The sequence below is a fragment of the Atractosteus spatula genome, chromosome 2, assembly GCF_055471065.1.
Source record: "Atractosteus spatula isolate fAtrSpa1 chromosome 2, fAtrSpa1.hap1, whole genome shotgun sequence".
NCBI lineage: Eukaryota > Metazoa > Chordata > Actinopteri > Semionotiformes > Lepisosteidae > Atractosteus > Atractosteus spatula.
Window position 1 is genome coordinate 53,227,300 of NC_142707.1, and position 15,840 is coordinate 53,243,139.

The 15,840-nt window shown below is 39.3% G+C and overlaps 2 protein-coding genes across 15 annotated transcripts in view; one reads left to right on the forward strand and one right to left on the reverse strand.

Annotated features, from left to right (window-relative positions):
* The window catches only part of LOC148839870 (pumilio homolog 2), a 49,015-nt gene extending 46,309 nt beyond the window's left edge, over window positions 1–2,706 (reverse strand). For 11 of the 14 annotated variants that reach the window (XM_088909698.1, XM_088909702.1, XM_088909696.1 and 8 more), the window contains exon 1: window positions 2,540–2,682. The gene's annotated coding sequence lies outside the window, so the exon portion shown is untranslated. Of the gene's footprint in view, window positions 1–2,153; window positions 2,365–2,539 lie in introns of those variants that run through there. The other 3 variants (XM_088909704.1, XM_088909705.1, XM_088909692.1) reach the window with 3 other exon arrangements.
* Window positions 2,707–5,860: 3,154 nt separating this feature from the next.
* Window positions 5,861–15,648, forward strand: LOC148839871 (b(0,+)-type amino acid transporter 1-like). The gene is made up of 6 exons (XM_088909706.1): window positions 5,861–6,601; window positions 9,728–9,861; window positions 11,517–11,646; window positions 11,923–12,047; window positions 13,422–13,509; window positions 15,250–15,648. Exons 1-6 carry the CDS (start codon window positions 5,861–5,863, stop codon window positions 15,478–15,480), a joined length of 1,449 nt encoding a protein of 482 aa, XP_088765832.1. The 3' UTR covers window positions 15,481–15,648.
* Window positions 15,649–15,840: the final 192 nt, after the last annotated feature.

The following is a 15,840-nucleotide window of genomic DNA, read 5'->3' on the forward strand; positions in this document are numbered from 1 at the left end:
ACACACCTTCTCTAGTTTAAATGTTTAACCATTCAAAGATCAAGAACAAAGTAACAGAGAAATCAGAAATGAATATAAATTAGCAAAAAGCATGGCTGGTAAACAAATATTAAAGTTTTATGATGGACTTCTCAACAGCTTTTCAATGTGGTGTATATATACATGCGTTGATGCATGTATATATACACCACATTGAAAAGCTGTTGATAGATCGTAGAACTGTTGATAGTAGGACTATTTTTTCAGTTTAATGAAAAAGCTGTATAATATCCCAAAGAGCATAATCATTTGTGGCAAAACATCCACTTAAAAACATGAACATTTGTTTTATCATAAGATGGTTTATGGATAATATATTGTTAAAGAATTATGTTTGTTTTATTTACTATTTGCATTTCCAGGCACCTTGGGCTTTGTGTTTCTAAACAAAAAAAAGATAGTTATTTTTTAAGCATTTCCAAACTTCTTCAAAGAGTAAGCAGCACTCTTTTCTCTCTCGAGATGCTTAGAGTCCCTTCAGTATAAACACCAGACAAAAACTACAAGGACTTTCACTATCTGTTGGGCATTACCTCTGTCATCCTAGAGCTGTCAGCCTGTTGTATATAGCTCAATCAATAAAGATGGAAAAAACAAGAAGGATTATAAAAAAAAACCTAAACTAACCTGAGAACTGATTCCTTAAATTTATAATCTGGCATGCCCTTGTCTTTGGTAGAATATTTAATGCACTTAGACTATGTGTACTGTAACTGAATCCACTGCATGTGAATCACAACACTGTTGCAATGCACTTCAGTTAAAAATGGCATGCAGTGTCACATAACTAGACTTCCAAGTTAATTTAGATATTTTAGTTTCGCTGTTTTACAACGTGACTTCCACATTTACACACTTGATACATCGCTGCAAAATGTCTAAAAACACTGCTCAGTGATTACCAAATAATATATCCTTCAATGACATCCATCAGGCACTCTAATGTGCCCTGCCTTGTGTAATACACGGAGAAAAACTGAATACCATCACATAAAGCGAGATGCTTTTTTCATAAAATAGCACTGACTTTTCTTTTTTTTTTAAAAGCCCATCCCCCCACTCCTTCTACAACAGTGCCTCAAAACCATGACCTTTTCAGCCTACTGAGTAGACGGGCAGTATTTGCCACAGTTCCATCACTGTGAGGTTGGTCATAAAAAAAGTAAATCTTTATAACAGTAAAATACATATTTTACACATGGCAGGTTAGCAAGTTTGCACTGTATACAGCAACAACTTTTCAGACAAATGTGAAAGGACAGTCTTTAACACCCTTGCTGCATATGTTTTAGGCCAATAATAACATGTAGCCTACAAAGACATTTATATGCACACGGATTTATATTAGCAATGAATACAATCTAGAACAGCCAACATCATTAGCTTTATGTTTCAAAATCTGTGTTCCTACTGGTAGTATTGTCCTACATGTATCAGTGGTATTATTAACCGGTCGCCTGCAGAAGCTGTATTAACAGAACCACCACTGTCTGTGAGAAGCTTTTGAGAAGACAAAGCATACACAAGGAATGAGGCCTAGTTACCGTAAAGACAGGCTAAGTGTAAGACAGCCAGTATCATTTAAGTACATCGAGAAAAAAGAAAGCAAGAGCTATTAAAATTAACTCTTCGCACACACGGCTGTATTATCACACGTGTCTTTACACCTATGGGGAAGCACAACATATAAAAATATTTATGCATAGGGATATTTTTAGTTGCACGGAAAGAAAATGACCCAGTTGTTAGTAAACAAGTGAACTTCTTGGAAATAGAGACCGGGAAAGAAGCCAAGCAGAACCGAATCTCTCCTGTACCAGGACAGTTTTACTCCAGCTCACGACGGTGAAGTGAGTTCAAATTGTTTTCAAACAATAAATAACACAGGATGGCACATAAAAGGAAATCCATCATCACCAAAGTATACAAAAAGAAAACTCTCGAGGTGTCAGTACTACGACTTCAAAAACATTATTTTATGTTTACTTAAAAGTGGAGATCCAAAAAATAATATCCTCGTAAACATAAACACGCGCTGGTAAACGTCTAACGAAAGCATAAAGCATAATAAAAAGCATCAAGAGCAGTATTTACAAACAGCTGAGGCCTCTTACCTTCAATATTATTTAAAAGGAAAGCAGCACAAAAGCACCCAAAAAACATTTACAGAATAATACAGCTGCCCACCGTCCCCAGTATGTCGCTTAAGAAAGCTATAAACCAAAACAAGCTTCCAGCTTCTTTTAAAACAATCCGCGGAAAAGCTCGACCAGAAACACAAACTCGGCGAGAAGACCTGCGCCAGCCATTGCTGCTGGGTTACTACACTAACATGGCCCCCCTCCTTGCTCTAAACAGAGAGCCTTACCCGCTAAACAAAAGGAAATATCATAATAATAATAAAACATGTTCTAGACACTCGGTCCCTGGCAATAATCCCGGAATGGAGTCCCTCAAGGTGTGCATTTGATCCAAACCTGGGGATGGACGGGATACTCACAGGCCGTGCTGCTGGATGGCGATGGATTATTATTATATACACACTTTGTTTTGTTTTTTGGTGGATGTCGGTGTTTTAATGGTTTTGGTTTGTACGTGGTACGTTCAGTGGAAGTGTCGCCCTCTCCCCCCTCCCCTCTCGAACTGAGCTTGGGCTAGAGGAGCACCGACAACATGGCGACAGAGGCAGAGGGAGGAGCTGCAGCGGCTCCGCCACAGACCTGCGCGATGGGAGCCGCTACAGCACGGCGGCACAAGCCGGGGGGGGGGTTACCAAGTTTCGGGTTTGTTTCGTTTTTAGCATTTTTTAGAGATTTGCGCCGCACGTAGGAGAACATTCGTTTAGGTAAATTCTCGTCATCCCTGCTGTCTCTAGAGAAACTGCGCCTTATCACTAGTTAACAGCATCAAGGAAGCAGACATTTGGCAATATAAATAGAATTCAGGAAATCACGTGGTTGTCTGTCTTGTCGCACTTATTTGAGGTCAGCAAAATCCAGGTTTATTAACTGTTTACGTAGAGATGGGGGGGGGAATCATTTTTCTAACGTAATTTGAAACAGTGTAAATTGCTTAATTGATGAAAAACGGTATTTTGTAAGGTTTAAGTATTTTTTAAAGATTATGTAGTATTATTTAAACTGGTTTATATAGACATATTTACAATTTTGTTTTATATTTACAAATTTGTTTGACTTCGGGAGATGCTGTTAATGAGGCAGTTTAAACCCTGCTCCTGATGTTAACCTTTTGGCATCCCATTTTTTCTGTGTTTAGTGATATTTAGTCCCGCAGCGTGGAGTACTGATTGGGCATCTGGGTTTCTGTTCTAGTAAAAATTTAAATTTAAATTATTCAGATCTAAGCTTGTGTGTTAAAACAATTGACAGTATATTTAACGTTGTTAAATTAACTTCTAGGGAAAAGATTATGTTCTTATGTAGCAAGTTAATGCCAGAAGAAGAGCTGAAAGTTAAACCCTTCGTATCATATTTGTATTTTTAGATAACTTTATATATTACTGATGTGTGTACCTCTCTGACAAGATGTTTACTTATTTTAATTACTGGGCAAAACTAGCGTGTCTGATCTTCGCCTTTATTTCTTTACAATGTGTGTATAATTAAATCCACATTGTGTATCTGGAGAAAGAAATGCAAGTTTGTTATACAAAATATAATTTAAGACCTTCACAACGAATGTTGTTATATGCAACATGGAATTTAACACTGACCACATAAACACTGTGTAAAGAGTGTGTAAACACTGTGTAAAAAGTTCCCTCCGCACGTAGTGATGTCTGTGTGTCAGGGGAGGGGAGTAGCGCTACTGCAGTCACCGGCATTGCTCTGGACTCACAGCCCTGGGTGTGTGGCTGCTGAGGAGACTTGTGCTGTTGAGGGGCCAGGGGTTGGATGGAAATTTCTGGACTCAGTCCAGTGAGGGCAAAGGGGCTCCACTCCTGTTGGTGTGAAAGCCCCTCTCCTTGAAGCCTCACAGCTCCCCAATGGGGAATAAAAAGGGGAATCCCTCCTGGGTTTAGGGATTCAGAGGGAATCTTGGTGAGTGAAACACGTGCCCTGTATTACAGTTCTTTTTTTTTTCTTCTGTTGCAAGCTCCAGTAGAGCACATCGTCTTTCACTTTGTTCTCAGAAATAAAGTGTGCTTTCTTTGGATCGTGAGTGGCAGTGCTTGTCATCCATGCTTTGAACCCACATGTCTATACATGATACTGTATGTATATTTTTTACACCCAAAGAAGGCTCCACAGCCGAAATGTTGTGTTTCTTTTCTTCTCTTTTCAGCATGGAATAAACCTTTACTTGTTCCTTTGCAGCCTACGCATGCTACCTACTTGAACTATTTTTTTACATTTCTTTACAAATGCAACAAAACACTTAAATGTTAATACACACATGTAACAAACATTTTTTTGGCCAGACAAAAAAAAAATGACTGGTCTAAATCAAAGACATGTAGCTACATCTGGCACAGATTCAACACAGCACATCATCCAGTTAGTAACATACCTACTGGTGGTCTCAGCATTACGTTATGCTGCAGCTTGTCATTCCTCATTTCTGACTGAGGAATCTTAAAGAGACGTGTATTTATTCTTAAATTATGTTAACCACTATTAATGCACACATAGAAAGGTCACTCAACTAAATGTTAAACGAATTGTTGAGGTAATTTTGTACAAGTACAGTAAATACGTTTCACCACTTTATCTCTTTACTTCTTTGTTTTTTGGTTTTTGTGTTTACTTACAGAGCAGGTTTTGTATATAATAAATGTTCATTGCTACTTCAAAGTGCCATGATGCAAACTTTAAACCAACAGAATGTGAAAAGTGTTCAAGGGTCTGAATATTTTTTAAGGCTCTATACATTGTTGAAGACAGTTTCCTGGCTCCTTTAAATAAATGTCTAAATTAATTCCTCATAGCAGTTACCTACTAAAAACCAGATGAGCAAGATGGATCAAAATGCTTCCTCCTGTTCTTAGCAGGCGTTACAAATACAGGTTAAGTAGGTGGTTGTTGAATAAGTCACAGAAGCTGTTCAGAGATGGAGTTGGGTTTGCTAGCAGCTGGTTCTATCTGAGTGGGGCAGGATAACACAATAATTGAATACTGAATGGAGAGTTAAAAAAATGATAACATCAGCTGGGCAGCAGAAGTGGAAAAGAAAAGGCAGACAAGGGTATCAGAAGACACAGAGAATTATATGTGCAAGGGAGGCTTGTTATGCAAGCAGATGTAGGTTGGAACAGGGACCTTGAATTGAATTACAGCATAAACAGATAAGAGTGTGACATAAGTGTGTATGCTATGTCTAGCCCATGAATGTAGTCAATTATTAAGTGGCAGATCTTGGAAGGTACTTCACTAACCACAATCATCTTGCTATTTTGTGTGTACTTCTTTGTTATTCCATTAGCAAGCAGAAGGACTGATGCAGGAGTAAATCAAAACACCTCAACCTCTGTTCAGTGTAACTTAATTCTGGGTTATTAGTTCACTTTAAAAAAATTCCTTTACCACCAAATTACTGTTGAAAATAATCCCTTCTGCAAGGTCACCTCTGGAACAGCAGGAATACATTATCATCATCTTTATTTTTAGTACCATATTTTTAGTACACTTTGCACAAGTGGAGTTCAACCCATTTTCTAACCCTGGGAATGTAATTATTAACTGAATAAATTGCTGTAAGTGTGACTTTGTCCCATCATGACAGAGCAACATTGCTCTCTAATTCATTTTCTTCAAAACGGAGATCTCTCTCAGCTGGATTGAAACGGTCAAGATTTTGAAAAATGAGCAGGAAAAATTCTGTTATATCTTACACATCTTCAGGGATCAATGACAAGGTGCAGATGTTCAGCCTGAAACGGGAGGTGGGTTTAGTCAGTGCCGTGTCCCTGATAGCGGGCACAATGATCGGATCAGGAATTTTCATGTCCCCCCAGTGGGTGCTGTACAATATCGGAAGTCCAGGAGGAAGCTTGGTGATCTGGGCAGCATGTGGTGTCCTGGCTATGCTGGGGTCTCTCTGCTATGCAGAGCTGGGGACTGTCATCCGGGAATCAGGAGGGGAGTACATCTATATTCTCCGGACGTCAGGGCCTCTGCCAGCCTTCCTTCTCGCCTTCACCTCCATGTTTGTAGTGAGGCCAGCCAGCATTACAGGAATATCCCTGAGCTTTGCAGAGTACGCTGTGGCCCCCTTTTATCAGGGCTGCTACCCACCTCAGCTGGTGGTCAAGTGTGTGGCTGCTGCCTGTATACTGACACTAGCAATTGTGAACTGCCTCAATGTTCGGTTCTCAATGTCCATCCAAGTCATCTTTACAGTGGCCAAGGTCCTGGCCCTGTTGGTGATCGTGATCGGAGGAGTGCTGCTGCTCTTTAGAGGACACACAGACAGCTTCCACAAGGCATTTGAAGGCACAATAGTTGGCATAAACCCCATAGGGGTGGCCTTTTATCAAGGTCTGTGGTCCTATGATGGGTGGAACAATCTGAATTATGCAACTGAGGAACTGAAACGCCCCGAGGTAAGCACATTTACACTTCGTGTTTGTAAAAAAAGTAAGATTCTGCCTAAAATCACATAACTCTGTTGACTTATGTGTTTGTGAATATATTGTTCTTTTGGTATCATTAGTACTTTGTGAGAGTATTTATTACCATCATTCAATTCTCCAAAGTTAAAGCCTTTTTTAAACGTATAATTTATACGTTTGGAAAGGTGCTTCATTTATAAAGCACCTTTCCAAACCCAAAGACGCTGTACATAGTGATAAGGAAAAAGACAAGATAAGATAAGAAAAGTTCAATAAAAAAATGAACAAAAACATACAGGTTCATACAGCTGGAATGTAGATCGATCAGACATAGACCCTAATAAAGAGATGAGTCTTGGGTTTAAATTTGAAGAAAGTCTGGGAATTGGTCTCTCCTAGAATCTGAGGAAGGGCATTCCATAACTATGGCGCTGCAACAGATTAGGCATGTTTTTTTGAAAGTCTGAGATTTAGTCCTGGATACATTGAGCAAAGCACCAGCCTCAACTGACCAGAGCCTTCAAGAGGGATTGGAAACATAAAGTAGTTCAGAGATGTGTAATGGGGCCAAACTCTTTTAAAGCATCAAAAGTCAGTATCAGGATCTTGCAGTATATTGAATCTGTGCCTTACTAGGCAACCAATATAGAGACTTAAGTGAAGGAGTGATATGCTGCCAAGGTCTGGTGTGAGTTAGAAGTCTAGCTGCAGAGTTTTGGATATATTGCAACTTACTGTTTGGGAGCCCATAGAGCAAAGAGTTGCAGAAATCAAGTCTTGATGTTATAAGTGCATTAATCGGGCACTCAGTATCCTAATGCAGGCAATATTTCTAATGTGGAATTTCACATTTCAAATTTTTCACGTGGGGATAAAAAGACAGAAGAAGATCAAGTATTACTCCCCGATTCCTGACCATGGCTGACACCTAAATGGGGAAGACATCCAACATTACTGTGAAGCTCTCCAGGTCCAGAGAGCTCCAGATTCTCCACTTTTTGGTAAAATGCCACTTTATACTTAAAGGTCATTCTTCTGTGTTAGCTGATAAAACACTTCTGTAAACTTCAGAATTCAATGAATTTTCTACAAATCTGAATGTTTACTGTCTGGTTGTTGAAACAAGCCTTTGATTGCTTTAAAGATGAATGACCATCCTGTAGGTAAGGTGCAAATCAACCTATGTCCCATAAAATCTACTCCATTCTGGAATTTGCTATAGCAGGCTTCTTAATTATTAAATTAGTACTTCGCAGGATCAATATATCAATTAAGGCTTTATATGGCTTCGTGGGGGTGGGCCACAGGCAGTCTTCCCATGTTTGTAATTAGACTGCTTGTCTGTGCTGCTAATTTGGATGGTGCGGAACCTACATAGACTTGGGTATTAGTTTTGGAACTGTGGCCTTGGGCCTTCTTGTTTAGTGAGGTGTCTAGCAAATATGCCCATCTGCAAAATTGGAAGCATCAGATATTACAGTGCAGACTAGCTGGTTCACAAATGCCCTCCGTTCTAGATCTCTTATAGATCTGTTTCCTGGGAGTCCCACTCTCTTCTGGTGTTCGATCTAGCTGAGGTCCTTATTAGCTAATTATTAATTATTTATTTAATAATTTGATTAATTAGAACTATACTAAAGACAATATTTTTTTGACTTTATTTGCCCTGTCCTGGATGACCTTTGCCTCGGAAACACACTCTCTTGAACTACTCCTCAATACCTAATAAATCCCAAAGTTTTGATTTTTCAATTAAAGCACTTACATTTATTTAAGAAAAATAACAATTTAGTGGAATTGTGGTGTACAATGCCCAGGCAGGTAGGATCCATAACATGTGATTGTTTTAAATGCAATGTAAATGAGTAGGATTGAAAGACTGGAAACTGTCCCTTCCTAACTTTTGAAATTTGTAAATGAGGAATAAAAGCAATAATAAAATAGAGATTAATATTGATACCTCATACAATCTAAGGATAGCCGGCTGTGGAACTCCATGTGGATACCTGTGTGCATGGGAAGAACTGGAGCTTAAAACATTGGAGATGAGTCTTTCCTGCTACTCAGTCCCCTCTGGGCTTGCAATTGAAGCCCACGCAGTGGAGTGGCTGTACCAGGTGATGCTGGAATGCTCAGTGCCCAAACTCTTGAGGCAGAAGCCATGAGGATCCTGTGCTAGGAGATCATATATGAGTCCTTGGTGGCCAGAAAGCCAGGTAGGTAGATAGAGGGACGAGCCACTTAAGAGGCATGTGGAGCTTAGAGTCATCAGGGGGTGGGTCCTTGAGGACTGCATAGGAGGGGATGGGTGTTTCCGTGTCTCCAAGGTGAGAGTTCTCCAGGTTTCGGATAACCTCATGCACATGAGATCCTAAAGGGGGATTCTCAAATCCCAGTCTTTGTAGTTGTCCTCTAAGTCTTGCGTCAAGCTTTGTTGGAAGTTCTCCCATGGTTGGGAAGCTGAAAGAGAAACCTAAGCAAAGGTACAGTAGAAGCTTTAGTAGTGAAAACCATGGATCTACCAACCCAGGTGAAGAAGAAGAAGAGAGCCAGCTCTCAGCCGACAGTCTGCTGCAGGTCTAGTAGATGGTAAGAAAAGGGCTAGAATTTTCTGACTGAATCTCTAAGATCTCGGGGAGAAAAAACTTCTTCCAAATATCTGCCATGCAACACTAGGATTGTCCATCCTTGTGTTATATACAAACCAGAGGGCACAGGTGGGAACGTGGTAATGCATTTAAAACCAAGGACAAGGGGACACGTCTTTACGCAAAGGGTTGTGTAAGGACAACAGATCAAGGAGCGTGAAACACGCTACCCAGCCATGTTGTTGAAGACAATACTGGTTGAAATTAATTAGCTACTATCAATCAAATAAATTAGATGCACCAATTGGCAGAATCGTAACTGAAAGGTCCTCTCATATGTTACCTTTTAAAAGTTCTTAGAAACCAAGTACTTTGTGTTGGTTTTCTATTCAATAGATGAAAGACACCTCTGATGAACAAAAAGCCATCATTAGGTCCCTTGTCAGTAATTTGTAAGTGGTGAGTAGACAGGAGAGTGGATTCTGTGTCGTGACCTGCATTATCAAGCCCTTTTTTTATCTCCTTCCAGGTGAATCTGCCACGAGCACTGATGATAGCTATCCCCATGGTAACAGCGCTCTACCTGCTGGTAAATGTCAGCTACCTGGCAGCCATGACTCCCAGAGAACTCATGTCTTCCAACGCTGTGGCTGTCACATGGGGGTGAGATAAAATGAAGTGTTTCAAAACCTTAAAAAACAACATGTTAATGTGTTTTATATGATCATTCATATAAAACAGCTGCATTTAACTTGTGTATAACCAAATTTTCTTAGGTGCCCAAGTGCATAAATGCATTTGATTTAATTTTTTATTTGTATTTAATAGTGGGCAAAATGCTAGGGCTCCAGAGTAATTCAAGCCATAAAAGGCATAAAACTGGGTTATGTTACTGTCAACTGTGACCAGGATTTCCCAAGTGGTGGCATGCATGGTTGAGTGCCACTGGGGGTACAGTGAGATTAGTCACCTGGAGCTCTCTTGACTATCATCCACGCAGAAACCCCTGCAGCCTCCCTGGTGCTTGCAGGCGTTCGGTGCTGTATCTGAGAAACACACCTCTTCAATTGACACTGAACCTCTAGGAAGGAGCTGTTTAGCCTGTAATAAAACACAAGTGACTTCAAAGTGGACTAGTCTTCCCGCACTTCCTTATTCTTCCCTGTGTGCAGTCGCAAGGCTCATAGCTGTGATCTGAGAGTCGAAAAACACACAATTATCAAAAGAATACAAGATTATATCAAATAAAAAATATGTGCCTCATAATTTTCTGTAGCGATGCATTGTACAGGACCCTGTGCAGACGGTATAATCTGGAAGTAAGTGGAAACGGACACAGGGAGAAGACAACGAGGAACTGGGCAGGTTGACAAACAGGGGGGCGTGGTGACTGTGCACTGGTGCTCGGGGGGGGGGGGCGTGGCCATGGCAAACAAGTCCAGAGGAGTCCAGGGGGTAATCCAGGGAGAAGTCCAAAAGTCCAGAACCAGTTGATCCATCCAAGACAAAAACAAGACAAGGTTAAAAACCGGAACGGGATCTGGTGCAGGGATGGGGAATAAAAACGGGTTAAGGAAGCCAGGCTCTCCAAGCCCTGGACCCAGATGGTCAGGACGCTGTGGTGAAGCCTATACTGTCGGGTCACTCCAGGACCTGCTGGTAGGCGAGCTTCCAGGCGTCCATCTCCCAATGCTGAGCCCAGAATAGTGAGAGCGTCTGACTTAAATAAGGAGGGGCAGGATAGGAGGCAGGTGCACATAATCAACTAAAATGTGAAAGAGCCGGAGCAGATTACGATTGGGACATGTTCTTTCTTTGCCATGTACAAATTATTAAAGATATCTTTATAAAAATGAATTAGTCCATTTTTGGAGAAATGTGTGCATAAATTGCACTTTCTGGGATTGGTGAATCTCCATCAGTCTGTTATATACAGTACTTCTTAATTCTATAAATTTATCCATTAACCAATTCTCAGAATAAAAGTTCTGTTATAAGGGAATTTGCTTGTATTGTTGACAAATGGGCTAACTGTTTTGAGATTATGCATAATTAGAGAGGAATATGTTTGTTCTTATTTCCATAGTTGATCTGCAGAACTTTTTGAATACATTTTTATTATATTAATGATACATAAAGCATTTTAAATTTGTATTGGCCTAAATTCTTGTTTAGACAACCTGAAAGCTACATAATCCCTTAAAGCAGAAGTCAGCCAGAGTATACAGGCACATTAAAAAAGGGGGGAATTGTACACTGTTGAATGTCAATTATATTTATTAGAATGAGGACAGAAGTAACTATGTGTTCACTAACAGGACCAAAGTGCTTGGCAGCTGGGCTTGGCTGATGTCAGTGGCTGCTGCACTGTCTGCTTTCGGGTCTCTCAACGGGACTTTCTTCAGTGGAGGGCGAGTGTGCTTTGTGGCAGCAAGAGAAGGACATATGGTAAGGAAAGGAAATACCAAAAGAAGGTTGATGTTCGTCATGTACGTTCTTAATGACAATATAATACTAAAAACACCATCAGATTCTCAGTGATGAATTAGTATGTTCTGAAACTTAAAAAATGCCTTTAAAAGGAAGGTATACCTTTGTAAAATATACTAAATAAAATCATTACTGAACATTTGCCATAAAAGCTAAAGCAGTGTGTAGGTATGATGTGCTCGAGCTTGCTGTCCCTCTGTGGTAACTCAGCTGCTCTGCTTTGGTTTTGCTCAGCCGGACATCCTGGCGATGGCTCACGCCCGACGCCTGACTCCTTCCCCTGCTCTGATTTTCACCACAACATTATCTTTGTTGGTGCTGATACCCGGAGACTTTCAGACTATCGTTAACTTCTTCAGGTATGAACATCATCCTAGGAGACACAAATCAATTTTACACAGTCCACAGTACATTTTGCTGCAGCTATCCCACCTTGTAGCCCAATCTCTTCCAGGTTGGGCAAGCTCAGTCCCGGTAGGGATACCTCTTAGAAAAACAAAACAGCCTGTTGCTGTATACCAGTAGGTGGTTTACTTCCTTCTGGACCAGAATTTCAAATCCATTGCCTCAAACAATGGTAATTTGCTTTAAGAAAGATATCCTTCAGATGAAACGTTAAGCCAAGGTCCTGACTACTTGGCCACAAGTCCACAAGGCACTGTTTAAAAGATCAGGAGTTCTGGCTAAAATTGGTTGGAACAATCTGGCCTCTTCAAATTTTCCCCACAATACAACAGCTGATGCAATTTCTTACTTCTCTGTTCTGCTGTGTAGTGGGGCTGGTAGCTAAGGTGGGTGCTGCACTTTAGTGTTAAACTCACCTTTACCCAACAAGATTACAGGGGGAACTGGAGCCTATCCCAGCAAGTAATGTGTGCAAGATAGGATATACCCTGGGTGCAAATGCTACTCTTGTTCAAGAGTTTTTCAGTGTTCAATAAGGTTTTGCTGCAATCTTTTGAAACAGTTAATAACCAAATCATCTTAATCCATTCTAAAACCATGTGGGTGATGTTTATTTTGAAATGTAACACACAAGCCTTTCTTTCAAGTCTTCCAGCCCCTGAGCTAGATCATTATTCCCTCCCTGTTGTCAAGCAGAATTAACCATGAGTAGGTCATAAACTACAACTCCTATTTTGCAAAGGTCATGTGGCATGTTTGTTAAGAAGGTAATGATGTGATGGTTTGAAAGTTAAAAGTCTATACTTCTATGATCAGTGAAAAACTATCCATTTTGAATCAATAGTCATACAAATTAATTAAACCACTGAAAGTAACTCACTGTTTTTTCATCTCTGAAGTAATCGGACAAAATGAATGAAATCTTTGCATGTTACAGATTCTTTTTTCTTTATTTTGTATGCCTTTTGCCACAACACTTTAGAATCTGTTGCCTAATTACCCCACAGGCTCATGAAAGACCACATAAGCTTCAAAGGACCAATTGATGTCTTTCCATTCGTTTACAGACACCCTTCATTTACTGAGGCCGCGGTTTATTGTGTAAATTGTATATAAACATTCCTTTACAAAATACATTGAAATTGGTGACTTCAATAAACTTTTCTTTCCTTTCAAGTTTGTTTTTTTGCTTTGGAAGTTAAGGTTATTTTTCTAGTTATTCTGTTCCAAATAGGTGTTCTTTTATGCTGTGTTACTTTAGATATGACTGTGTAATTATGTTATCACATTTACCAAGTGTAGGCTATTTCCTGTGATCTCAATTACAGCTTCACTGCATGGTTCTTCTATGGGATAACACTGTCTGGCCTTCTTTATCTAAAGATTATGAAGCCACATCTTCACAGACCTTACAAGGTGAGACTCCATGGTTTCTACCATGTTCCTCTCATAAAGAAACAACTATGCTCATTTTTGCAAGAGACATTTATGTATAGTATGTGCTACCCTACTTACATATGAGGCAGTGTTTTGTAGAGGGTAAGTCTCTGGTCTCATTTCTGGTGTGTTGTTGTTTCATGTTCTTGCTGAAGGCACTGGTGTTGTATCTTAGCAAGGTACTTGACCTTGATTGCTCCAGTCCACCAAAGTATATAAATGGGAATCTGTATTGCTGGGGGTAACCCTGTGATGGACTAGCATCCCATCCAGGGAATGGAGTCACATGATCTCTCGATTGCTTAATGGCATAGAAACCAGGATATGGCACAAACGCAGTAGAATATTCCATTGATAGTTCCACTGTGATCAGCCTGCTACTATCTGCTCAAATGTGACATCTAATATGTATTGAAAAAGTCAAGGTTAATTTCATGCTGAAAAGTAGAAAGAAGAAACACAACATTTTTGCTGTTGAGCAAATTGTTTGTTGGCACATAAGAACATACAATTATTTGTACATTTTGCTGCAAAACTGACAAGACAGTACATAAGGTAAATATCTGATTAACATACTTCAGGTGGAGCTGTATGTCTGATTCCATTATTATTTTTTCATGTATCTTTTATTTCCTTCAGAGGTACAAAGCACTAGAGGGCAGCACATTTAAACTTATCCCATGTTTAAGTGAGGGTTTTGTCATTATCTACTACATATGATCTACTAAATCTTGCCTCTCAACATACTCTTGGTAATAATGATTTGTTTCTATGTCTAGCTCATTACATTTTTTATATTAAAAAGAATGATTCCCACCATCTCTGAAATGAATCTTAGAAAACCTGAACAAAGCATCCAACTTGTGTACATGGAACAAAAAGCAGTTAAAAAAGAGCACATTGTTTTAGATCCAGCTAACTCTGACAAATCATTTATATGGTTATTACATTATATAGGTTTTCTGCCACTACACAAAAGCACGCAAATAATTACAACTTGTTTAGGCACATAAATATATCCTATATATCCACCCTTGATACACAACCCATATAAATACTGTAAATACACACGTTATAGACCATATGTAATTAATATTGCTACACAATGCATGTAAATATTAACAACCTTGTTACATAGTGCATGCAATTAATATATACTTGTTACACAATGCATTTAAATATTAACAACCTTGTCATCCAATTTGTATAACTCATACATTCTTATGAATACCAATGCAATATGCTAATTAAATAAAAAAGTGCCTAACCTCGAGATGAGAGACACATTTGGGTTACTGGTCCTTCACATTCTTTAATGCTCATGTGTAGCAGGCGTGAAATAAAGCAGATCATAAATGTAGTCATGTCTCTCATATTTTTGCATATTGAGGAATGGGCAGGGCAGTAGGAAAACACTGAGGATGAAAAGCTGTTGGTCATGTAACTAGAAATGTAGCTAGAAGTTCCCCATACAATGTTTGAAACGGTTAGGTGAATTGTTCTTTCAGCATGAATTTTAAATGAGAGATGGCTAGCTACTGTGATAGTAAATAACATTCATGGTTGTTTTTTATTGTTAACACTTGTGAGAACAATGGATTCTATTAACACTATGCACTTTTATTTATTACATGTACCAGTACAGATAGCTTTCAATATTCTGAGTTTATTATCTATAAAGTAACACTTGTCTCTAATGTGTTTTCTCATTGATTGCAGGTCCCAATTATCATTCCAATCATGGTGTTAATTGCTGCAGTCCTTCTGGTCTTGGCCCCAATCGTTGACAACCCTCAGATTGAATACCTGTATGTCACCCTTTTCATTATCAGTGGCATTTTCATCTACATTCCTTTTATACACTTCAAACTTTGCCCAGGGGTTTTTAATAAAGCAACAGTGTTTTTACAGCTTTTCCTTGAAGTTTCTCCGGCTGACAAAAATGTATAATAGATAAAGATGGGGGTTAGACATCACACCTTATTTTGTGTGCTTGTGTGCTTTTTTTGTAACTTGTTTATGGATAAAGTCTTGCTACAAATGTTACAGGGTGGGGTCCAATGGACCCTGAGTTTCTGAGACAGGTGAGTCTTCATCTACAGGGTGAAAAAATCTTAGTTAAATTAGTGTCTATGTGCCTGACAGTTTTAATAGGTTTTAAAGACAAAACTCTGCATACACTGTGTACATTGTGTTCTGTTACTGATTAATCTGAATTCTTGATTACTTGCTTGGTACAATGAATACCCAGAAAATGAATGAATTACCCAGGCAGAGTGGTGTTGTGACAGTTCATGCTGCTACAGTACC